Source organism: Cavenderia fasciculata, assembly GCF_000203815.1.
Source record: "Cavenderia fasciculata unplaced genomic scaffold Scf_ET2XIPL01COFD4-5, whole genome shotgun sequence".
Lineage (NCBI taxonomy): Eukaryota > Evosea > Eumycetozoa > Acytosteliales > Cavenderiaceae > Cavenderia > Cavenderia fasciculata.
In genome coordinates, this window is record NW_004457695.1 from 586,591 (window position 1) to 612,253 (window position 25,663).

Below are 25,663 nucleotides of genomic sequence, written 5' to 3' on the forward strand. Positions count from 1 at the left end.
TATTTTAGAATAATAAACCAAACAATGCAATGATGGAAACAACAATCATGGATGAGATGGTTGGAGTGGTAATAGAGTTGGCAGCACTTCTAGCACAAATACCAAAGGAGCCATAGTCAAAGTCTGGAACAATACATGGATTGTTGATTGGCTTCCAATAGGCACATTGGCCTTGAATAGAGCAAATATGTTCACGACAATGTTTCATAACACAGGACTTTTCTGAAACTTGAATGAATGGGAATTGACATTGATTCTCAATGATACACTTGTCGAGTTCACCTGAAAGAGTGGCACATTGGGTCCAAATGTCGAGGTCTTTTTGGAAATGAGTTACACATTGTCCGTCGGTGGTGTTTCCAGCAACACATGTACATTGTTCAAATTCGGCCAAACAGTTGTTTCCACTGACCGAACAATTGACGCTTGGGCCAGTGAATTCTGGTTTGGTGCAAACTTCGTTGATGCACAAAAGACCAGCTTGGCATTGAGCAGTGTATTCTCCTCTACCTCCATAGAGTTTCTCAGAGAACTCGTTACATTGTTTACCCTCAGTAAGAGAGAATGGTTCAATACATGTTTTGTTGTAATTGGAAGGGTCACGATCGGCACAAAGAAGGGTTTCATCACAAGCCGAATTTGCTTTGGTGCAGTCTTCTCCAACAGCGAAACGTTTTTGGCATCTATGATCAGTACCATTACACCAATATCCAAATGCACATTGGATACTCTAATGAAATTAAATAAATAAATGGATCATTTAAACAACAATGATTTGGTTGGTTAGTAAGGGAAAAGACTTTTAATTAAATTTAAATGTACATACATCTATACATTGATATCCTTCTGGTGGAGCATCTGGTAGACATGTGCCTGAGAATGGGTCACATGTCAAAGTGGGTAAACAGTCAGATCTGGTTTGACTATATTTAAAAAAAAAAAAAAAGAAGAAATTAACAAACCAAAAGTTTGGAATTTTTTTTTTTACATACCAATCTTCACCAAGAGCAGCAAAAAGAACGATGGTGCAAGTTCTGTTTGAAGAAGAAGGGACCAATGCTGGCTCGTTTCCACAGACTAATCCTTCTGCACATCTAGCGTATGGGGTATCACATGGTTCTCCAAGTTCTAGATCTTTGACACATGTCTGTAAATTAAAAAAAGTTAGTTTTTTTTTTTTTGGAAAAGGATTGATTGATTGATCAAGACAATATTAATGATTTGAACTTACTCTTGCTGGGATTGGTTCAAAAGAGTCTTCTCCAATATCAGCCAACAATGAAGGGAGAGCTGAACCACTTCCAGAAGGGCCAGCAGAAGGGCCGGCAGTAATACCTCCAGAACCACTGCCTGAACCACTTCCAGAGCCTGAACCACTTCCAGAACCACTACCTGAACCACTACCAGATCCACTACCTGAACCACTTCCTGAACCACTCTGATAATATGGGTTTGGGGCACAATGATATCCTATAATATTTAAATGACAAATTGAATTTATATTAGTTAATCTATTTTTAATCATCATTCCTTTTGTTTTTTATCATTATTTACCATATTGACATCTTGTCCATTCGTTGCATGGGGCACCTTCTACTTGACATAATTTAGCTCCGTTAGTTTGCTCACATCTTTGAGCAGCTGACAAAGCTACACAAGCAACTAAAAGAACAAGTAATAGAATAAATTTAGACATTATTTGTTTCTATTGAAATTTATTTGTTAACAACAAAGTGATAAACAACACTGACCGGTCTGAAATGGTCATCAAACTTCAACCGCGAGAGTGATCGAAAAATATCCTAAAAAACCTTGTTTTTTTTTTGCGGATCGGGATGAGATTTTCCATGAACTTGTTCAATTTGATGAATGGTGCATCGTTGGCAAGCCAGAGATCCGATCCTCGCACACAAAACTAGATTTATATCTCTTGTCTAAATTTATACAAAGAAAAGAGGTTTTTATTTGAATATCGACGGTTTTTTAAATTAAATTAGTAATCCGATTGCAAAGGTTAATACAATCATAAACAACATGGTTGTTGGGGTGATGGTGTTGGCAAATGAGGTGTTTCCACAAATTCCATAGTCTTCATAGTCAAAGTCTGGTACCGTGCATCTAACATAGATCTCTGGGTCATAAATACACTAAAATAAATAAATAAAATTGAATTGAATAAATAAATAATTTGATATTAATATAGATGGTATATGTACCTTGCTTTGAATTTCACAGGTAATGGAACCACAGTGACGCATCTGGCAAGATTTGGGAGATGGACCATTGACATTTAATTCTGGGAATTGACATTCATTCTCAACGATACATTCATTGAATTCCTTGGCGAGACTGGCACACTCTTGGGCGATAGTCAAATCTGGTTGAACTTCAGCAACGCATTGACCAGTAGTGCTATTTCCACCGACACATTTACATTCTTCATAATAGCCACATGATTTGGCTTCAGTTGAGCAATTGTAAGTTGGTTCTGTCCAATTTGGTTTAGCACAAATACTTTCAATACATAAAAGACCTGGTTCACATGCTGAAACATATAATCCATGGAATCCTACAAGATATTCATTCTCATTATCACAAGTATTACCTTTAAATTAAAAATAAATAAATTAATAATTATTTAAAATAATAAATGGAGACACTAACCTTCAGTTAATGTAAATGGAGCAACACATGTCTTTTTGTAGTCAATACTGTTTGTCATGACACATTTAAGTGTTTCTTGACAAATGTCATCATTATCAGTACAATCAGATCCAACTGGAACACGAGCTTGGCATCTGTTTTCAGTTCCATTACAAAAATATCCAAATTTACATTGTAAATCCTTGAATTAATAAAAAAGGGGATACATTAATATATGTTTAGATAGATATCAGATGATCAGCTGATATAAATAGTAGAAGGGTACTTACGCCAGTACATTGGTATCCTTCTCTAATGTCGTCATCATTTAATTTGGGTACGCAAGTGTCACTGGCTGGGTCACATTCAAGTCCTGGTGCACAATCCATCATATATTTACTACATTTATATTAAAATGAGAGGAAGGGAAAAAGGTTAGAAATAAAGTAAAAACAGAGAATGGTCAATGTTTACATACCAAGTTTCACCAAGTCTAGCCCAAAAAATGGCGGTACAAGTTGGAACCGTTCCAGGCCTGGTATAACAAATAGCTCCTTCTTCACAGTCACCACCATAACATATTTCACCAATTGCATACTTCTTTTGGCAAATCTTTAAAAAAAACAAAAAAAAAAAAGAATAATTAATTTAATTGATGTTAAAATTGTTTAAAATATTGATAGATAAGATAGATAGAATCATACTCTTTCTGGAATTGGTTCAAATGATGAACCTCCAATGTCATCTAATACAGCAGTTTCTTCCTTAAAGGGTGAACCTGAACCTGAACCAGATCCAGATCCACTTCCCGAACCACTTCCAGATCCTGAACCACTTCCAGATCCCGAACCACTTCCAGATCCACTTCCACTACCCGATGAGACATATGGATTACGAACACAATTGTATCCTTTAATTATCAAAAAAAAAAAGTAAAATAAAATAAAAAATAATTAAAAGGTTAGATTCTATTTAATCACTTTTGGATTGTTATATCTTTTTTTTTAAATCTATTCATACCTAGTTGACAAATTGAGTATTCATCACACTCTTGCCCTTCTGATGCACACACCTTGTCAGCATTTGTATTTTGGCATGCTTTGGCTGAAAATGAAACAGCAACTAGTGAAATTAAAACTAGAGAAAATAAAATTAATTTATACATTATTATTATTATTATTATTATTTGTTAATAATAAGAGTAAATAAGAAATTGTATTGATCAACTAAAAGTCGTAAAGAGAGAGACGGCTTCGATGGGCAGCTGATCAACCAACCAACAATGAGCCCGAAAATCGAAAAAATTAAAAATAGAAGAAAGAAAATGTTTCATAGCCAATTTATTCTAAATTAGGCAACCAAAGCACTGATATTCGACGAAAACAGATTTTTCACACAAATCGGTGATCTGAACCGTTTGATGAAACTTCGCCTTTTGTGTGAAATAAATACGATGTGATGAACTTGGTACCCATCGTTTATCTACCCATTTAATAAAAGAAAAACTGTTACCAGTTGAATATTTAAATATTTCATTTTATTTTTTTAAAGTACAAGTGAGGAGATGATCATCAAGATGGAAATAAAGATAAAAGTTGGTAGAATGGTGTTGGATGAACTACTACAAGTACCATAGGATTCATAGTCAAAATCGGCATCAAAACAATTATATGGGAGGTCAAATTCAGGTACTGAACATTTACCTTGGATCTCACATGCCGATGCACAATTCTTGATCATACACGATTGAGAATACACTTGGTTGAATTCAAGGAATGGAGATTGACATTTGTTGTCAATGATACATTGATTTAATTCTGCGGTGAGACTGGCACATTCTTGAATGATCGATACGTCTGTTATGTATTTTGGTACACATTGTCCCGTTGTGCTATTTGCTCCTCCTTGACAGATACACGATTCGTACTTGTTACAGAATGAATCGGATGTACAGTTGATTGATGGCTCTGTCCAAGTTGGTTTGACACATGTGTTGTCTGGACAGAGAAGGCCTGCTTGACATGGGCCTGTGTATAGACCAGACTGGCCATCGAATATCTCGAAACGGTCGTCACACGTATTACCCTCGGTCAATGAGAATGGTTTAATACATGTCTTTTTGTTATCAATGTCATTGGTAGTGACACATAAAAGAGTTTCTTCACATGCCGACTCTGACAATGTACATTCCTCTCCTTCTTTTAATCTTTTCTCACATAAATTAGTTGATGTATTACAACGTAATCCAAATTGACATTGAGAATCCTAAAAAAAAAAAAAGAAAAGTAATTTAATATTAAATAAATAAATAAGTGTGATCAATCAATCAATCAATATAACTTACCATTTCACATTGAATATCTCCAGCTAATCCAGTTGGTTCACATTTTTTATCTGGAGAACATTCTAATCCTGGTTGACAATCAGTATTTGTTTGACTATAGTATAGTATATGTTGATGGAAAAAAAAAAGGTATAAAGTCAATATTGATCAACGGTTGTTGTTGAAGATTAATTAATAAATTAAATAACATACCAATCTTGAGAGAGAGATGCCCAGTAGATGGGTTGACAAGTAGGGGTTGGGTTATTATTCATTGTATTTTGGTATGTTCCAGGTTCACATTCGTCACCTGGATACCATCTGTCTCCTTGTTTGAGATTTTTGATACAAATCTAAAATATTTCAAAATATTAAATATTAATATTAGTTTCAGAGTCTGAAATTGATTTACTCACAGTTTTTGGAATTGGTTCAAATGATCCTTGACCATCAGCCATCACAGATTGGTCACCACCTGATGGAGACGTGGGATTTGCACCACAAAAGTAACCTTTGGTACAAATATTAAATATTAATATTTTATGTTTGTTGTTGTATCTAATATCTATCTATCTTTATCTATATTCACATACCTATTTGACATACAGAGTCAAGATTATCACAAAATTGACCTTCAGCAGCGCAGATCTTTGAGTTTGGACTAACAAAACATTGTGCTAAACTAGTACGAGCTACACACACAATGAAAACTAAAAGTACGATTTTAATCATCATCGTCGTTGAAAACTATCTATCTATAAATAAATATAAATAAATATAATATAAAAATATAAATATAAATAATGAGTAAAGGAGAGAAGAGAACTATCGTTGTAGAGCGATGGTCCATTGAATCGATAGACAGACGTTTTTTTAAAGTGAGACTTTTTGCAAAAATCTGGTGGGGCTGGGATCACTTTTCAAATTTGACAACGTTGATAAATAATATTAAAGTAATAATATTATTTAAAATAATAAACAATGAATGAGATGGAGTAATACAATCTGTCTGCCACATTTCCTTCATCACGTGTATAAGTTTTTTGAACACAGGATCTGGTTGGAATTTCACGGAGAGCAATGCAATCATTCTTAAGACCATGTCGGGTTGCCACCAACATGTTGCAACTTTTCATAATTATTATTATTCACTGTAACTCTCTTTCTCTCTGGTTCTATGCAGACACTTGAAAAGAATTACTTAAAGGCTCCATCCCAAGCGGATTTGGAACAACTAATTCTATCTCTGTCTATCTAAATGAATGTCATGTAAACTAAACATTCATAATACCACCAACACCCACTACTCATATGTTTTGCTATGCTGTTAGATTGATAGATTGATATATATATTAGTTAGTTGGTTGATTGATTGTAAGGAGGAGGGGGAGGAGTTTCAGTTCTAGAACACATAAATTATTTATTTATATTTATAATACAGAAGAACACAAGGATGCTCACCCAAACTCTAGTTGGGTACAGTAAACTTTAAAAAAAATTTAATTTTTTTTTTTTTTTTTTGTCTTTTCGAACCTCATGAGACTAGAGAGAGTGAGACTTGGTCAATCTATCTTGAACAACAACAACAAGTCAGCCAGTAGTAACATAATACATCCAACCTCATAAAATAACAAAGAGAGAGAAATAGAGAAGAGAAAGAGTTAATAATACACATTCTTTAAAAAAGACACTTTTGAGTATTTTTAAAAGAAAAAGATTAACCAAGTTCTAGAACCCAACAACATCAGATCATTTTATATTGGATAGTCTATACTTGTATTTACTTGTCTAAACTACTACTATCATAACAACAACTACTACGTGTATCTGTCTATCACTTTAAAGAGGAAGAAGAAGAAAAGATACAAACCTTACCAACCACGATAACAAAAAGAGTAGAGAAGAAGAAAGAAGGAGGTAGAGAATGGCAGACGACGATGATGATTTATGCCCTCTCTGTTGTAATGTACTTTCAAAGGATGATAGAAGATTCAGACCTTGTCCTTGTGGATATCAAGTAAGTAATAAATATATAAATTGAATTGTTGTCGACTATTCCTATCTATCTATCTATTTTTAAGATCAACAAAAAAGAGATAGTAGTAGTAGTAGTAGTAGAGGGAGAAAGAGGAAAGAAAGAAAGAAAGAAAGAAAGAAAATGATTCGATCGAATTGTCTAGAGTTATCTAATTGATACCATCTTCTCCTTTTCTCTCTTTCTTTCTATCAATCTATCAATCAAATTAGATATGCATTTTTTGTTTAGAGAAAATTAGAGAAACAGAACACAATAGATGTCCTGCATGTCGTCAGACCTATGATCAAGACAACTTTGCATATCTTTCATCCGATGAAGAAGATGAAGAGGATAGCGAAGACGAGAGACGGTCGAGACGTAGAACATCGACATCATCAACGAGCAACAACAACAACAACAGCAGCAGCAGTAGTAGCAGCCACACCATTTCATCTTTAACAACATCAGGCTCATCTATACCGTCAGACACTATAAAGAAGGCTTTGAGTACTGTAAGAGTTATTCAAAGAAATTTGGTCTATGTTACAAATCTTGCAATGGGTGTTGCAAAACCAGAGGTATGTGATCACAATATACAGAGAGAAACGAGGAGTAGGATGGGATAAGAGAGGTAGAGAGATACACTTTCCCCTTTATCATCACAACGAGAGAGAAAAAAAAAAAGATATACTATATCTAATCATTCAATCATTCTCTCATTTAGACATTAAAAAAGAATGAATATTTTGGTCAATATGGAAAGATACTAAAGGTTGTAATCAATAAGAATCATATTTACAATGCCAATTCACCCCATGGTGCATGTGTAAGTGCCTATATCACTTATCAAAGAAAGGAAGATGCCTTATCTGCCATTCAATCAATTGATGGTGCTACCGTTGAAGGTAGAACATTAAGGTATGCAATTTAGTTCACAAGATCAAAGTTGATTGGTTACTTATTATTCTTTTTTTTTGTTTTTTTTTGTTTTTTTTCTATTTTCAAAGAGCATCATTTGGAACAACCAAATATTGTTCCTATTTCCTTAGAAAACTTCAATGTAATAATCCAGATTGTATGTATCTCCATGAATGGGGTCAAGAAGATGATAGCTTTACAAAGGAAGATATGACAAATATAAAGTATGTAAACAAAAAAGACAGATATTTTTTTCTTTTTTTTTTCAAATTACTAATTATAATTACGTATCTATTAGTCGACTTTATATTGGTCACAATGAACCAGCTGTTGTGATTTCACCAACAGCAGCAGTTGCAGGTGGTCAACCACCCTTGTCATCCAGCACTCCAGGTACTACATCAACATCATCATCTTATAAAAAACCAATTTCCTTGTCAACATCTAATTCATCGACACCAACCAATCAATCATTATCATCTTCAGGTGTAAGTAGTAGACACAAAGTAGTAGTAGATCAATAATAATAATAATAATGGTTAGTTAATATTAATAATTTAATATTCTTCTATTCTTTTTATAGAAAACATGGAATATTACAAATACACATTTATCATCATCATTAAATCCATTGGAATGGCCATCGGCATCGGATGCATTGACCATGAACTCATCCACTTCACCACCACTTACTAAATCTCAAGAGAGACCATTACCATCCAATTCATCGTGGGGATCAGGAATGAGAATGTCATCATCTACAGTCAAGAATTCGCAAGACGACATGATGGAAGGAAACCCTATGGGACCATCATCGGCATCATTGTTGGCAAGTTCTGGTAACAACATACCAACATCATCACCATCTGTTATTGCCACCACACCTGCACCTGTCCCTGTTGTTGTAGTACCCGTTCCATTACCCGTTGTTGTTCCCATCCCAGTCCCAACTCCACCACCTATCACTGTTATCACTACTCCACCAACTCCAACTACCAATGTTATTAATACAACCAGTAGTAGTAGTAGTAGCAGCAGTAATATTACCAGTACAAGTACAACTACTAGTAATACAGTTACTACTGAAACCAAACTTATGGTTAATAATGCACCACCACCATCTTCATTCCCACCACTTTCATCTTTGGGTGGTAAAAACAAGAGAGATAAATCATCAAAGGATCCTTCATCACCATCTACTGTTTTATCTCCAGGTACTCAATTGAAAAAAGAGGAAAAGGAAAGAATAGAAAGAGAAAAACTAGAAAAATTGGAGAGGGAAAAGGAGAAGCAATTGGAAAAGGAGAGACAAATGGAAAAGGAAAGACTATTGTCATTGGAAAGGGAAAGACAAGCAGAAAAAGAAAAAATGTTGGAAAAGGAAAGATTGGAAAAGGAAAAACAATTGGAAAAGGAAAAAGAGAAACAAGAAAAGGAGAGATTGGAGAGATTGGAAAAGGCAAGATTAGAGATTTTGGAGAAAGAGGCTGCCGATCTGGCCATCCTTCAATCCATACAACCAACCCTTTCATCATTGCCAATGTCAATTGGCGGCCAAAAGAATATGGTCAACAAGAGTCACACCAACGACATTGTTGAGCCCATTGCCAACTGGGAGGGGTTGATTCCAGATGACCAGCCCACCGACATTAACTTTGACTGGTTACCAATCAAGGGCAACAGTCCTCAGTCGTCGACCATGATTGACTTGCTCCTCAACACTGAAACCCAAAAACCATCCGAAGGTAGAAGAAAGACATCACGTTTTGAATTTGCCAAGGAAAAGGATTCATCCAATCAACAACAGCAACAACAATCATCATTCCTTCAAACATCACCACTTATTGTACCTGAGAGTTTCCTTTCTGGATTCAAGTCCAATGCATCATCTTCATCTTCATCTCTCAACAATAGCAATAGTAATATATTATTAAACAATAGCAACAACAATAATAATATTTTGAATCCAACATCGTCATTGATGGAAAACCTTAGTCTGTCTATGGAAAATTCATTTTTATCAAACCAGACACCCAACTCGCCCACTACTACCACCACCACTACTACAACCACCACCAACATCCTCGACAATACCACTACCACGACTACCACGACCACCTCTACTTCGTCACCACCAGGTGCCACGTTGGAAGATTCACAACAATTGTTTAGATCATTGTTCCCATCGATCAACATTCGTTTCTCCAACTCGAGATTGTCAGAGACTAAAATGGACTCACCCTCCTATGTGGACAGCTCCAAGCAAATGCATCAATTCCAAGACCCAGCCATCATTGGCGGTGGAAACGGTGACTGGAGAGGACCAAGTCTCCACAAGTCTGGCAATAGCATTGTATCACCACCACCTGGCTTTATGATCAATACCCCACCACCAGGTTTTGGAGGTGCCAGTGTAGCATCTCCACCACCAGGTCTACCACCCGGTTTTGGAGGTGTCGTCAGTCAACCACCAGGATTACCACCAGGTTTTGGAGGCGTTGTCAGTCAACCACCACCAGGATTACCACCTGGTTTTGGTCAACCACCAAGCCAACCACCAGGTTTCAATGTCGTTCCCAAACAACAACAAGAAAATGGAATGGATGAATATTTGGAATTGGAAAAAACTAAAAATAAGGAATCTAGGAACAAAACTAAAAAATTAAATGAAATCAATAACAATAATAACAATAATAATAATAATGGTAATAATGGTTATATGAATGGTGGTGGATCATCATCACCACCAATAATGAATGAAGATCAATTACAACAACAACAATATATCCAACAACTTTTACAACAACAAGCTCAACAACAACAACAGCAACAACAACAAGCTCAACAACAACAAAATATAACTCAACTTTTACAATTACAACAACAGCAACAACAACAATCAAAAAGAGTTGATGATTTGTTTTCAAATATTCCATCCCCATCCAATTTTTCACAACCAAATCAAGTTCCTCTTTTCCCAATGAATCCACCCTATCCATATCCAAACATGATGAAACAACCTCCACAAATGAACCAACAACCTTTTCCATACTCTTTTTCAAACTTTTCATCACCACAAAGACCACAACAACCACAACAACAACAACAACAACAACAATTAAATAATAACACTAATAACAAAAATTTTACAGAATTTATTGGTCAGTTTGATCAACAAAGGGTCAATGGGATATCAAGCGCAGACGAACTTTTAAAACAACATTTTAATCAACAATTACAACAACAACAACAACAACAAAACATGGGTAATTTTGAATCTCTTGATCAACAAGTGATGAATGCAAGTAAGGAAGTTAAAGATTTGGAAAGTAAATGGCAACAAACAAAATTAAGAAATAACCAAGCCTATTATCGATAAAATAACAATAATTAATAATAATAACAATAACAAATTAAAAATGATACATACACACATATAAAATAAAAATTATAAATATTTAAAAAAAAAAAAACTAATAGTAGTTGTACTAATAATAATTTAATTTTATTTATTTAGTCTAGCAATTAATTCACCTTCAATAGTTGCAAGAAGTAATTTGATAGGTAAACCAGTTGGTCGGATGATTGAAGTATATTCAACGATTTGTTCTTCATCTCCACCAAAGTCGGTATTGTTTTGAATAAAGGTAGATTGTTTAACATTCAAACCAACACGTACCAGTGATTGAGCCAATTGATCTTGGTTTGGTGATTGAGATATTTCATAGGCCTCTTGGAATGAGAAATCCTTTTCAGTGGATTCTAAAATCTTGTAGAGCAAGTGTGCCAAATTAATGTTTCTTCTAAACAATGATTGGATTTCTTGTTTGTAGAGATTGAAATCCTTTTTCCAAACTTTCATTCCTTGGGTGGTGGATGAATCAACTAATACCTTTTTAGCCTCTTGTCTTGCTTGACGGGATTGAGCCTTGTTGACAATATCCTTTAATAGAGTACCAGACTTTTCAATCACTTGATCCTTTCTTCTATTTTCAATCTCTTGTTGAGTATCAATATGTCTTAATCTTATTCTTCCAGATCCAACCTTGCTTTTAATTTCTTCCATCAATGATGCAAATCCTTGAGTTGATTGTCTATAACTCTTTCTTGCATTACTATTGTTGTTACTTTGGTGGTGTTGGTTTGTATTAACTGGTCTAAGTGCTTGTGGTTGCTTTAATGCAGCATTCAAGTTTGGTGGATTTTGCTTAAATGTTGGAGCAGGTGGAGGAGGTGGTGAAGACACATTGTTGTTTTGGTGAGAGTTACCATTATGATATGATGCTCCATTATTTATAGTACGTTGGTTTGGTGACATTTCATATGGAGATTGTTGAGGTGTAGAGTTTATAGAATTGGATGATGCTGTTGGGAATGGTAAAGTGTTACCAGTCAATACACCTTTGATCGATACCGGTAAAACCTCTGATATTGTAGGATTTGCCTTTATCATTTCAACAATCACAGATCTCAATTGATTACTATCCAATTTAACCAACACTGATTCAATCTTTTTAAAATCTGGTGGTTTATATGATTGCTGTTGCGATGCTTGATTATAGTGATTTGCTCCATTGAGTTGTTGTGGTAATGGAGATGATGAATGACCAAAATGATTTGGTGAATTTAATGGTGAATATTGTACTGGTGATCTTGGTGAATAATTATTACCACCATAACTTTGTTTACTACCATTCATTCCTCCTATAGAAATAAATAAATTTAAAAAAGTTAATTATATAATTCATTCATTTTTTTTTGTTAAACATACTATCAATTGGAGGTGAAGATTCAGATGGAGATGGAGTTGATAATTTCAAAGATCTAACTGTTACCAATAAAGTTTTTAATGGTTGAAGAAGGATTGATGAAGGTCTAGTAACATTTTCATGTGAAGTTAATTTTTTTAATCTATCAATTAATCCTTCACTAATTATATAATCTTGTGCTTCAGCTAAAAGTTAAAATAATATTAATAACCATACATATTATATTTTCCTATTTTTTTTGTTTAAACATACGATTTTGAATAATTCTATTTAAAAATTCTAAAACACAAAATTGTAAATTTTCATTGTTTGAATATAATGAATTTAAAACAGATTGTATTCCACCCTTTGCAATAAATCTTTGAAGATAATCTTCATCCAAAGTTAGATTTGATAATGTTTTCATTGCATGAATCTGTGTTTGTGAATCATTACTAAATAATAATCCATTAATACTATTTGGTGTCAAACCATTATTTTCATTTAATAAAAACATTAATCCTTCATCTAAATAAAACACAAATTAAGGAATTAATTAAATCTATATATAGAACTTTCTGATTATTATTCTTTGGGATACAAACCATCAAGTGAAATATGATAAAGTACATGAATTGAACATTTTTGAATAGGTTGACTAATATTACTATTAACATTTTGAATTAAAATTGGTATACTATCTAATAATCTTAAAACTTTACGAATAAATTCTAAATTTTAACAAAATAAAACAAAATAATTAATATTAATATTTCCTTATTTTTCCTTTCTTTTTTTTTCATTTTATACTTTACTGTTATTTGATAAAATAGCCAAAGTTTCAGTAGCTGAAGCAACTACTTCAATGTCGGAACTACATAGGAGATGGTGAAGTAATTGAATACCACCTTCTGAAAATATAGTTTGTTTGTTTTCATCCCTAGTGCCAAGATGAATAAACACTTTGCACATTAAAAGTTGTAACCCTTTTTCCTCTGGATACGATTTAAATAGCTTCATGAGAGATGGTACAATATCGCCTCCCATTACCTTTTCAACCGAGAAAAAGATTTTGCTACTCTCTGTTTTCTTTGGTGTAACGATTTGTCCAAGTATCTGTGCACATGACAATACAATCACAGATGGGAAAAAATCTTTTGATATCATTGAAACTATAATACTACATCCACTTTTATCCATAAATACTTGTTTTACATTATCTAAAAAATAAAAATAAAAAGAATATTAATATCATTATCCTTTTTAAATTTTGTTTTTTTAAAATTTCTTACCATTATTTAATAATTGAACAGTTAATTTTAAAATTCTTTCAAGTATAGTAGTATTCCATCTGAATACATCAAATGGAATATTATGCATTGGTTTTAAGAATGAAAGGACTGTATAAATGGCAGCAATGCCAATTTTTGTTCTATTGTTATCGTGGTATGACAATTTCTCCAAACAAGACAATACCTTTGATTGTAAGAGTGTTTGGTTACCTGTTGGATCGGTTTTGGAGGTATTTGTAGTTCTAAAATAATTTCCCTTGTTTAATTCCGCAGGATAGATTTCAGTTACTCTTAACAATTCAACCAACCTTTCAATACCACATTCATAGGCAATAGCTTTTGTTTTGGCACAATCTGAAACTTGATACAATAAATCCAAATATTTAATACATATAGATTCCATTGGATTATCACCAGGTTGAATATTTGAATTGGTATAAATTTGTTTTATAATCGTAGTCAATGAATTTGAATTATCAATTATTATTTCACTTATCTTTGGGTCTAAAAAGTAAAAGAAATAAATATTAATATGTAATAAATAAATAAATATTATATATATTTTGTTTAATAATTACCAGAATAACTTGCAAAAATAATTAAAGTATTTGTACTAATGATACGTAAATCTTTTGGGATGGCGTCATTGGTTGAGATACCAAAGATGGGAGGGATGGCACCGGATCTTTTTAGAACATAGGCACAAGATTCTTGAGTGGCTAGATTAGAGGTAAGTGTCAAAAGTGGGAAAATGAGTGACATGGATCGACTCTTTTGAGCCCAATTGAGAACGGATACGATGGTCGAAATGTCTCCAGTTTGTTTGATAAATAATTTAATGGCATCGTTTTCAGTGAGTGCTGCCAATAGATAGAGTGATTCTAATTGTACAATGTATTCGAAACAGTCGGTTGAAGGAGGTTCTTGTAGTGTCAGGAATGACAATAAAGTTCTTAAACAGCTACCTTGTACCACCTCATTGATAAACTTGCTCTTGTACGATTCAACTTGTTTGGATTGTTGATAGAGTACAAGTATTTGTTTAATGGCTCGGATATGAATAGATCCTTCTCTTCTTCGATTCAATAATGTTGATAATTCTTTTAATCCAATTTTTGATACATCAATTGACAATGTTGATTCTGTATCTTTTTTTTTTTGTATTGGTTTAACTTGTTGTTGTTGTTGTTGATTATTTGGTTGATATGGAGTTGAATTGGAAGATACTGATCTATATAATCCAATATTATGTCCATTTCCAGTTCCATTGACTTGTTGTCTGGATGGTTGTTGTTGTTGTTGTTGTTGTTGTGATTGTGATTGTTGTTGAGTATTGTTGTTGGGTAAAGGTAATTGAGGTTGTGATTGAAATCTTGATGATATTTTAAGTGGAGTTTGTCCAAATGAATTGGCTCTTTGAACATTATTATTATTTTGAATATTATTAATAGTTTGATTGGATTGCGGTTGTTGTGGTTGAGATGGAGAAATAGGAGATTTCTTAACAGTACTATTATTATTATTGTTAAAATATTGATCGATTACACCTCTAACCTCATCCAATAGATCATTTATATTTTGTGATGAGTCACCTCCATACGACTCAATCTCGTGATCCTGTAATAATCTGTTGTTATTATTGATAAATGAGCTCATTCTTTATATAAATAAAATAAATAAATAAATAAATAAATAAATAAATAGATTGTAATAAATAGAATAGATTGATTATAATAAATAAATAAATAAATAAATAAATATGATTGGGGATAATAATGGATAGATTGATAAGACAGACACAGATACAACTATATGTATATATAAATATACTGTCCGAACAATCAAACAATAAATAACTAGTCTGACTGCACTCTTATTCTATTCTATTGTTTGGTTTGGTTTGGTTTGGTCTGGATGGTTGTTGTTGTGATTTTAAATATTTAAACAAAAACCAAACCCAATAAGTTGTAGTTGTTTTTTTTGATTGGATGGCAGATGGATCGACACACCCCCTGTCTTCTAATACTAGACGATGTTGTAGTAGTATTAATAGTGGTTGGTAGGATGAGTAAATGAGAGATGCTTATCTTTCTTACTTTGTCTTTTACACGCGTTTTACAATTACCTATAATGTGTTTTTAAAGTATTGTTTGTAAAATGTTTGTAAAGGATGGGTAATAAATTATTAATATTATTATTATTATTAATTCTATTACTATTGGCTAGTATAATGAATGATGATGATGTTGTAGTTAATAATACATTAGTGTGAAATAAAATGATGAAATAAAAAATACCAAGTAGTGTACACTAGTGGTGGGGAGGAACAACACCCTACCTATCTATCACTACTTGTTGTTGTTTGCAGATAATATTATCTGACCACTGTAATAATAATAACAAAGAATAATAAAAGAAGATATTGATAGATTGATAGATGTATGTATTGATAATGATATGATATGATATCTAATAAATAAATATAGAGATAAAGATGCTATAATATTATGTAAACAACAAAAACAACAAAACAAACTAAAGTTTGTAATCAATCTGATATCCTTCTTCCTTCTTCATTTTCAACATCCTTCTTCCAAATGTAGTAGTAGTGTAATTTAATATCTTAATATGATCATCATTCATCGCACCCACCCGTTCATCATTCAATTAAAACAAAAATATCAATCGATCTGTTTCATACCCTTTGACCTCGAGCAAATTAATTTCCGAGGTTTACTTTACTTGAACCATCGAATCGAATCGATTAATCAGATGACAATGACATATTAAATATCTTTTTATTTTAATATTCTAATATTTTCCAACTAAACCAAATAATTGATTTGAAAGAGGAGTACTAGGGAAATCATCTATAGAATTGATGATTTTTGAAAGGACAATGGCTCTAGATTTATATCGGTCTTGAGAGACGGTTGTGGTTGGGAACATTTTGATAAATTGGGCACTTCTTGGATTGGAGCTATGGTTGGAGAGGGATCCGTGTGGCATACGTTGGTCCCATACTACAACCGATCCTTTACGCATTGGAATACGACGAGCATACTTGAATACTGGATCCTTGCTTGAAAAGTTGGTCGATGGTTGTGTGTAATTTGGTGTCTTTGTTTTGAAATATTCTTCAAAGCAATGTAGGAACCCTGGTACTACACAATACCCACCGTCTTCTAGATGGTTATCAAGTAGGTTGATTACACCTTGTAACTGCGTACCATCCAAATGGGATGGTTGATTATTCTCTACTATAAACTCTGATATCTTGTCATAACGCAGACGATCCAATTCAGCTCTAACAACTGATCCATCAGTCATCATCCAATTAAATGGATTCATATCTAAATGTACATTATCTTTGGTTGACCATTCCTTTTTTCCTATCTTGTCCGCACTAGTACTGTCAGTTTCAGTAGGTCTAAAGAAACAACAACGATCATGATTGGTCATAAGATCTTGATTACCAAGTACAGTTGCAAAGACATTGAATATGTTTGGGTTACATCGATTGAGTAAAAACTGACGTGTAAAGATTGGTGGCCTTGAAGGACTACCATACTGAACGATACTATCAGTCTCTGGGAAATCATTCCAAGTCGATCGATCATCTCTCTTGAATGTACTCTTACTCTCCATGATCCCAAATATCTCTCCAAGTGTTCTATCACATTCATCAGATGTCAATGCATTCTCTATCACCAAGAATCCAAAATGATTAAAGAATGCTAATGGGTTGGTCTCTACATTATTATTATTATCACTAGTTTTACTATTATTTAATTGATCCAATGAAAATGCTAAACAATATCCTTCTTGATCATAAATTAATTCATATTTTTTTAATATTGATAAATCATATGATGATTGTTCAGTTGCATTAGAAGTTGTTGATTTCTTTTTATTATTATTATTCTTATCCATTTTTGTTATTTACACTATATACATATATCTAAATATTATTGATTGAAATGAACATTTAAATCCTCATCTTTTGTTCAAAAGGCAATTGAGAAAATTAGATTTTTTTTTGTTAAATTTAAAAGAATGGGCAAAATTAAAAGAAGAAGTTCCTGTTTACTATTTATTTATTTATTTGATTTGATTTTATTTGATAAATAAATTAAAAGAGGAAGATTACCAGTTTGAATTGAAGTTTGATAAAATTGATTCCAAAGTGATTGATTGATTGATTGTTTTTGATCAAAAAAATCAAATAGTATGATTGCAAGATCAGATCTATTTTCTTTTAATGTTTCATTGATTGTATTGATCATTGATTGGTTGATAGTATCCAATTCTAAAGATGACCCATGAATTTTGTTGAAATGAGATATTACAAATTGTAAAAGATCAATTGAACCATTGATTTGTACGATTCTTTGTATTAATCCAATAGCAGTCACTTGACTAAATCGAATTAATTGATTACCAATTAAATATTTAACGGTTGCTAATGATATTTTTTTGTATGATTTAAATCTTGTAATGTCACAGTTGATAGTTTCTCTGTGTTGTTTATCTAGATATTTAATCATTTCCAATTGATTATATTTAAATGCTGCCTTCATTAATCTTCCATTATTATTTTTGTCAGAATGATTTCTTAATATAAAGTCTAATTGACTTGGTGTTGAAACATCTATTTGTTGTTGACCATCAGAGTTGTGAGTCAATTGAATTAATCTATTTGCATTTGTCATTAACCATTTAATCATTTCGATTTGACCGGTTTGACAGACCAATCTAACTGCATTATAACATCCAATTTTGACATGGTCCATTAAAAAGTTGATGATTGGAAAACAAGCAGTTTTGATTGCATTGTCCAATGATCTGATAGAAACTTGAGTACCCTTTATAGAATATAATAATTGAACAATCTCGAGATTATTGGATAGACAAGCATTGGCAAATATTTGTTTAGAGACTGAAGCAATTCGATTGTATTGAACGAGTATAGTTATAGTTGAAAAGAATTCATTCTTTATCAATTTGCCCAACGTGTCATCTTCGATTGTATCAGTGTAACTGAAACTAATTTCACTCGATGCCAATACTCGAACCATTTCCTCGGGCAACTCGGTCGGTCCATCAATAAAGATGTATTGACAATCAAACCCATTTTGATGTGGATGAAGGGTGACGATGGACTGGACCATTTGTAAATCACGTGCCATGATTGCAAGTTGAAGTGCCGATTCAAAACAGATATTGTCAAAGTCTTGTAATTTGGCGTCCAAGTGTGAAACAATGTCAAAACGACCCAACTCTACTGCCAGCGTATACACATTGGCAAATGTACATTCGACCTTTTCATCGTTTTGTAATAGTGTATCCAATATTTCAATCTCTAACAGATCCTTGTGAATATCATCCACTGGATATGGTTGGGCACTAGGAACATTTTCTAAAATGTACTTTGCCAATTCCCAATGTCCACTATCCAATGCTTGATTTAGAATCATTTCACTTGGTGTTATATCTGGGAATTGAGACATGAGAAATTGGAATACTGGCAAACTACCACTTTCACATGCACAAAGATGAGCATCCAAGATTGGCTCGTTTGGAACGATACGTAGAATCGTTTGTATCATCTCCAAATTTCCTTTTTTTGCAGCTTCATCGATGACATATAGTACTGTATCATCGTCGACGACCGGCATTTTTGGTAATAGATATTCAACAATATCATATCGACCAATTATAATTGCCATTCTAACAATCTCTTTCCAACAACTACCACCAAACATGTTTGCAATCGAAAAAAGTAATCTTACCAATTCGATTGATGTATCTTGATTTAAATACATTTTATCTAAATCAATGGGTAGTTGTACCAAGTTTACTTTTACTTTTACTTTTTCTTTGATATGTTGGCAACGATCTAATAGTATGATTCTTGCAAATTCTAGATTGTTGGTTTGCCAAGCAGACTCTATTGCCTTGCCAATAATTGTTTTTAAAAAGGTCATGTCGCCATCACCATGATGGCCATTTGATCTTGCTTGAATGTTGATCATCATATCCAACTTTTCAACGGTATCTACATGTGTACTGTAAATTGGTGTTGATTTATCTATCAATATTGTTGTTGTTGTTGTCATTAAATACTGATAGACGTGTCTTGCAAACTCCATATTCCTATATTTGATAGCTGCATGCAAGATGGGCCATTGATTGGTACCCATCACATCTTTGACAGTGTCGTACATTTGAACGAGCACTGTCAAGTCACCATAGCCATAGGCAAGGTATTCTTTTATTGAACACGACGATTCAATCTCTATCGCAGTCTTTACATTGCCATAAAACAGCTGATCTGTAATCTCTCTAACTTTTTTAAATATTAATATTCTTATTACTTGATTATTTAATATTGATTTAAACATTTAAAAATATTTCAAATGAAACAAGAGAGAGATGACGAAGTACTTGGTTTGTCTTTGAAGATCGAGATCGACAGCCAAACAAATAATTTTATTTTCTTTTTCTTTTTTTTTTTTTAGTTTCTCTCTCACAAGATGCGCACAGTTCGATCTGCGATCATCAGAGTAATATCAGTGTCTGTCGAGTGTACACAATCAATGAAACAAAATAGATGTACTATTATAATCTCTAGAGTCATCATAATGATGTGCGCAGCGAAAAGTGAAAATGCGTAATCCGACGTAATCAACACATCATGGTGTCAGAGTATTATTCTCTATTTTCTACTATTCATCAATCGTACAATGTAAACATCCAAAGAAACTTTCTTGCTAGTGCAAGAGAGTGCATGATAATAATAATAACATTTAAATACCACCATTTGTACAGAAACCAAAATCATTCCATTCATTCATTCGACTACAATAAATAACAGTTAAATAATAAATAACAAATAACAAATAACAAATAATATAAATAACAAATCATTTCATCATCAATAATAATAATAATAACAAACAACAATGGGTTTTGAAGAAGAATCACAACAACAACAACAATTATCACAACCGTCATCTGATAACAATAATGAACAACAACAACAACAACAAGGTGGAGATGTATTATTATTAGCAAGAATTAAACAATTGGAAGGTCAATTACAAGTAATGCAATCGACTATTCAAAATTTGGTTCAATCTGCTCAACCCCAAATTCCAAATCTTGTTCAACAAATGGAAAAGATTGGTTTGGATGGTAGTTTACCCAGTGCTCCTGCTCCTGCTCCTGCTCCTGCTACTGGTGGTGCCATTCCTGTTCATGTTTCTGTTGATCCAAACAACAATAACAACAACATCAACAACTTTCCTCCTCATCCTCCTCAATCAGCTGAACCACCACGTGAATACTTTACTTTAAGCAAGGCTGATCGAAAGAGATTGTATTCAAAGGACCAAAGAAGACATTACAAAAAGATGGCCAAGAGAGATAAAAAGATCTTCAAGGTTGACAAGAAGCTGGAAAAGGGATTTGGCAAGATCCACAAAAAGGAGGAAAAGATCAAGCACATTTACAACCGTTATGTTGAAAAGATCAACAAGAAGCAAAGAAAGTATGGTGGTGTTTCTGATTTACATCCAGTCATGACTTTTGAAGAGTTTCAATTAAAGATGCAACATCGTCATGGTCATGGTCAACACGGAGGTCATCACGGTCATGGTCACGGTCCACATGGAGGTCATCACGGTCACGGCGGTCATCATGGACACGGCCCACACGGAGGTCACGGTCCACATGGACATCACGAACACCACAGCGGTCATCATGGACATGGCCCACATGGAGGTCATCACGGTCACGGTCCACATGGACACCACGAACATGGCCCACACGGAGGTCATCATGGACACGGTCCACATGGAGGTCACCATGAACATGGTCCACATGGTCATCCAGGTCATCACCATGGTCACCATGAACATGGTCAACATGGTCATCATGGTCATCATCATCATGAGCAACAACCAGCTGGTGGATACCACTTCCAACAACACACAGCTGCTCCCTTTAGACACGTTGAAGTACCTGTTGCAACAACTGCCATCCCAACAACCTCTTGTGCTGGCCAGCAACAGTAGTCTGTTTTTTTTCAATTGCCAACCTTGTGGCTACATTTTTTTTTTAGTACTACTCTAGTACTTTTTTTTTTTTAATACTTTTTTCCAAAACTCCAACAATAATCTTTTTCTTTTTTTTTCAATCAAATTAATAATTAATCAATCTAATCAAATATACATATCATATATAAAATACAAAATATCAAAAAATAAATATAAATTAAAATATCAAAAAAACAAAAACAAAACTATATGACTCCCTCCCTGGGAGCCATCGCTATTCCAGTTACCTTTCCATTTATCAATATCCTATGATGTCCCAAAATGAAATAACTGATACAGAGTATACTCTGATGTTGCATGATTGATTGTAGATTGTTTGTTATTCTTTAAATTTGATTTCTGTAAGAGTACTATAGAAACAAGATTGTAGACTGACCAGAGTTGATTTGCTCATAAAAACAGTCCCTGTGTTTAGTACTAAAAAAGTTCAGTTGAGGGTCAATTCTGCCATCGAATGGGTTCGACTAATTCCATGACGTCGTATTAAAGTCTTGCTGAGGATATTATTTTATTCCATTCGTTCGTCGTTTTTACCAGTGACATGAATATTTCTGTAAAATTTATTCATTTCTTGACTCACTCGGGTATAAATATAGATACCTTTTTTTTAATTGTACATATAATACATCATTTAATATAATATATACACATATAATATAATCATATATATTTTATATTAACATTATAAAAAAAAAAAATGATAAAACAAATTTTAATATTAATTTCAATTTTACTGTCTATTTCTTATGGACAAAAAGTGATTCATTTCAATACTGCATCTGATTGTTTCCAAGGATGTGATTTCAATGATGGATCAGTATGGATTGGAGGAGTTTCGCCAAACAACAACTATCAATACATTGCATCGATCGATTACTCCAACTCAAAGAACAAGTATTCACAAAAGATTGATTCATTTATCAATTTGAAGCTTGCCGGTTTGACCATTATTGGTAGTCCCGCCACCTCTGTCTATTTCACATTGTTTGCTCAAAGCGATATAGGACCTGCCCCCACTGTGATTGGTGGTAATGTCACCTTTACCATTGCCAGTGGTGGAGCGTTTGGCGCCGACAACTTGACACTCGCCAACCAAGCCAGTCTCATTCTCAATTCAAACTGCAATGCCTTGATCAACACTGGTGTCTTTGAAGCTGGATCACTCTACACTCAGGATAGTTTGGGTAGTTTTGACTCTCAATATGGATCTACTTTTGAAGGAACCTTTCATGTAGCCAACCAAACCACAGTCTATCTGTATGGCAAAAACTACATTGCTGGTAGTTTTAGCATTCTCGGGGAGACCAAGATTGAAGTCGCCGACATTTACACACAGGCCTATTTCTATGACCTCCGAGTCACCAGTCTTGTCCAAGTCACCCCCCACAGTGGCCTATTTGTCACCTATGACTTGACCGCTCCAAACATCTATGTCTCCAACCAAGGTCGCCTCGCCACCAACCAATACCAAACCCTCCCAGAAGACGGTTCACCCATTATCGTCAATATCGGCTTTATCTGGAACGATCAAGGTAGTACCGTCAGTTTTGGTCCAGCCGATACCATTACCATCGGCCAAGTCAACTCTCTCGGATCGGTTCAATTCCGCGGTGACTCTCTTGTCACTGTACAGTCTAGTCCATTGCAATTGCAATCAAACTTTACACTCTTTTACTTGAATACCGTCAACAATGCTGATGGATCCACTGCCACATTCAACCTCAACAACACCTCTATCGAAACCATCATTCCATACACTTCAACCTCTGCCGAAACACTTGTCCTCATTAATTACACTGGAAAAAACAATCAATTGGGTTCATCTGGTATAAACTCTTTAGTCAACACCACTGTCATTGTCAACGTTGACTCTACACTGTCTCTCTACAACTCTCAAATATCGTTTGTAAAAAATTCTACCATCTCTCTCTTGCCAGTTTCCAATGTCATCATTGCAGGTGGTTCTCAAGTCACCATTCCAAACATTACCGTCCAACAAGCTACTCTGAGCATTGCTAATTCAAACTTGGATGGTACCGTTTCCCTTTTCGACGGAGGTCGTCTCTTTTTCAATGTATCTACTACCACCTCTTCAATCTATCTCTCTGGTGAATCCAATGCCTTTTTATCTGCTCCACTTTACATTTCGGGTGGTCTCTACCTCACTGACTCTTCCTCTGTCGATATTACCGTTGATCAATTGGCCACTACCACCGGTTCGGTTTCCGTTGCAATCCAAGGCGCCATCAATCTCGACTCATACTCTCAATTGACCATTACCGTTCCCAATGCTCATAATCTCATCATTGGAAAGACTTTTTACCTTGTAGCTAGTCATGCTCCAATCAACATCGACACCAACAATCAAGTCACCCTCAACAACTATTTACCAAGTCATTTGGTTCCACAATTTGCTACCACAACTATCAACTATGTTAATTATTTAACTCTTACAGTCATTTATGTTCGTTAAAAAAAAGAATTAAACATAAATAAATAAATAAAATAAAATTATTTATAATATACATATATATTAAAAAGACAACCACACCTAAACGGATGGAGCTGGTGGAAACCAAAAGAAGGAGAAAAGATTTAAAAGAGATTTTTAATATATATAATTCTTTTAGTTTTGGTTTAAATTTATAAATTATACAAACTATTTTTGAGAGAGTAGCAGGCTTGCTAGTAAACCACTAGTCATTGTGAACTTGCCTACATATCAGGCTTTTAAATAGATACCTGATACTATGTATAGATAAGTTCACAATGACCTGGGAAACAACAATTGTGATGGTTAACTATTCCATTCTCCATTTCATTAGTCACACGTCAAAAGGGGTAGATGACCGCTACTGAGACTTGTTGCTACTATTTTAATTTATTTTAATTATTATTATTGTGTCTCTTGTGTTGCTCTCTTCTCTTTGGTTATAATCATTATAATAAACTATTAAATGAACATATAATATGAACGCACCGAGGAGAGGAAGGGTGGGTGCAAATACCTCAGTAGCGCTGCACGTCCCAGCAATAGTCCAGACTGACAATACTTTTTTGCACAGATAAGACTTTTAAAGTTGAATATTAAAGAGACTAAAACTTGTATAAAAAAAAGAAATAATAATTTTATATTTATCAACTGGTGATCAGCTTCACCTACGAAATGAAAGAGATTTGAAAAAAGAGAATGAACATAAATTTAATGTTGGTGAAGTATTTCTAGTGATGGTGGGTTTAAACCCAAATTACAACCATTTTAATAATTCCACTCAATCAAAAAATATATATATCAATTAAAAACAAAACTATTATTATTATTATACATTTAAAAAATATATTTAATTTATTTATGTTTAAACAAACTCTCTTCTACTGTTTGATGACTTTTACCACAAATTATTCATCATCTTGATAATAGGACATTGAATTAATGTTTTTAATGACCAATCTGATAGCTTGATTCAATGTGAGACGACCAACTCTGATGTGTTCCAAGAGTACTCTGGCATAATTTACAAACTTGATACGGTTTGCCTCTTCTTGGATAACTTGGGCTTCCAACTCTTGGTTGTCATTGAGCCAATCTTCATAAAACATTG

General features: G+C 33.7%; 9 protein-coding genes across 9 annotated transcripts; 3 read left to right on the plus strand and 6 right to left on the minus strand.

Moving 5' to 3' along the window:
* Window positions 1–4: 4 nt before the first annotated feature.
* Window positions 5–4,133, minus strand: DFA_07808 (gp64 and disintegrin-like protein; the record flags this gene model as incomplete). Its single annotated transcript, XM_004355252.1, has 13 exons — window positions 5–730; window positions 827–923; window positions 993–1,147; window positions 1,232–1,470; window positions 1,555–1,705; window positions 2,022–2,147; window positions 2,217–2,605; window positions 2,665–2,845; window positions 2,934–3,042; window positions 3,122–3,255; window positions 3,348–3,553; window positions 3,664–3,780; window positions 4,130–4,133. The coding sequence occupies 13 exons, from the start codon at window positions 4,131–4,133 to the stop codon at window positions 5–7; spliced, it is 2,634 nt and encodes an 877-aa protein (XP_004355304.1).
* A 55-nt stretch (window positions 4,134–4,188) lies between these two features.
* DFA_07809 (uncharacterized protein) lies at window positions 4,189–6,102 on the minus strand (the record flags this gene model as incomplete). Its single annotated transcript, XM_004355253.1, has 6 exons — window positions 4,189–4,908; window positions 4,988–5,081; window positions 5,180–5,319; window positions 5,383–5,477; window positions 5,560–5,713; window positions 5,947–6,102. The coding sequence occupies 6 exons, from the start codon at window positions 6,100–6,102 to the stop codon at window positions 4,189–4,191; spliced, it is 1,359 nt and encodes a 452-aa protein (XP_004355305.1).
* Window positions 6,103–6,890: 788 nt separating this feature from the next.
* DFA_07810 (RING zinc finger-containing protein) lies at window positions 6,891–11,280 on the plus strand (the record flags this gene model as incomplete). The annotated part of the gene is made up of 6 exons (XM_004355254.1): window positions 6,891–6,983; window positions 7,235–7,561; window positions 7,708–7,901; window positions 7,991–8,125; window positions 8,200–8,389; window positions 8,485–11,280. The coding sequence occupies 6 exons, from the start codon at window positions 6,891–6,893 to the stop codon at window positions 11,278–11,280; spliced, it is 3,735 nt and encodes a 1,244-aa protein (XP_004355306.1).
* Window positions 11,281–11,406: 126 nt separating this feature from the next.
* DFA_07811 (uncharacterized protein) lies at window positions 11,407–15,597 on the minus strand (the record flags this gene model as incomplete). The annotated part of the gene is made up of 7 exons (XM_004355255.1): window positions 11,407–12,605; window positions 12,673–12,855; window positions 12,923–13,177; window positions 13,255–13,380; window positions 13,465–13,869; window positions 13,942–14,445; window positions 14,520–15,597. 7 exons carry the CDS (start codon window positions 15,595–15,597, stop codon window positions 11,407–11,409), a joined length of 3,750 nt encoding a protein of 1,249 aa, XP_004355307.1.
* Window positions 15,598–16,752: 1,155 nt separating this feature from the next.
* Window positions 16,753–17,874, minus strand: DFA_07812 (uncharacterized protein; the record flags this gene model as incomplete). Its single annotated transcript, XM_004355256.1, has 1 exon — window positions 16,753–17,874. The coding sequence occupies one exon, from the start codon at window positions 17,872–17,874 to the stop codon at window positions 16,753–16,755; it is 1,122 nt and encodes a 373-aa protein (XP_004355308.1).
* Window positions 17,875–18,038: 164 nt separating this feature from the next.
* DFA_07813 (uncharacterized protein) lies at window positions 18,039–20,798 on the minus strand (the record flags this gene model as incomplete). Its single annotated transcript, XM_004355257.1, has 2 exons — window positions 18,039–20,290; window positions 20,759–20,798. The coding sequence occupies 2 exons, from the start codon at window positions 20,796–20,798 to the stop codon at window positions 18,039–18,041; spliced, it is 2,292 nt and encodes a 763-aa protein (XP_004355309.1).
* Window positions 20,799–20,906: 108 nt separating this feature from the next.
* On the plus strand, window positions 20,907–22,019 carry cnrI (uncharacterized protein; the record flags this gene model as incomplete). Its single annotated transcript, XM_004355258.1, has 1 exon — window positions 20,907–22,019. One exon carries the CDS (start codon window positions 20,907–20,909, stop codon window positions 22,017–22,019), a length of 1,113 nt encoding a protein of 370 aa, XP_004355310.1.
* Window positions 22,020–22,758: 739 nt separating this feature from the next.
* On the plus strand, window positions 22,759–24,534 carry DFA_07815 (uncharacterized protein; the record flags this gene model as incomplete). The annotated part of the gene is made up of 1 exon (XM_004355259.1): window positions 22,759–24,534. The coding sequence occupies one exon, from the start codon at window positions 22,759–22,761 to the stop codon at window positions 24,532–24,534; it is 1,776 nt and encodes a 591-aa protein (XP_004355311.1).
* A 926-nt stretch (window positions 24,535–25,460) lies between these two features.
* DFA_07816 (uncharacterized protein) lies at window positions 25,461–25,661 on the minus strand (the record flags this gene model as incomplete). Its single annotated transcript, XM_004355260.1, has 1 exon — window positions 25,461–25,661. One exon carries the CDS (start codon window positions 25,659–25,661, stop codon window positions 25,461–25,463), a length of 201 nt encoding a protein of 66 aa, XP_004355312.1.
* Window positions 25,662–25,663: the final 2 nt, after the last annotated feature.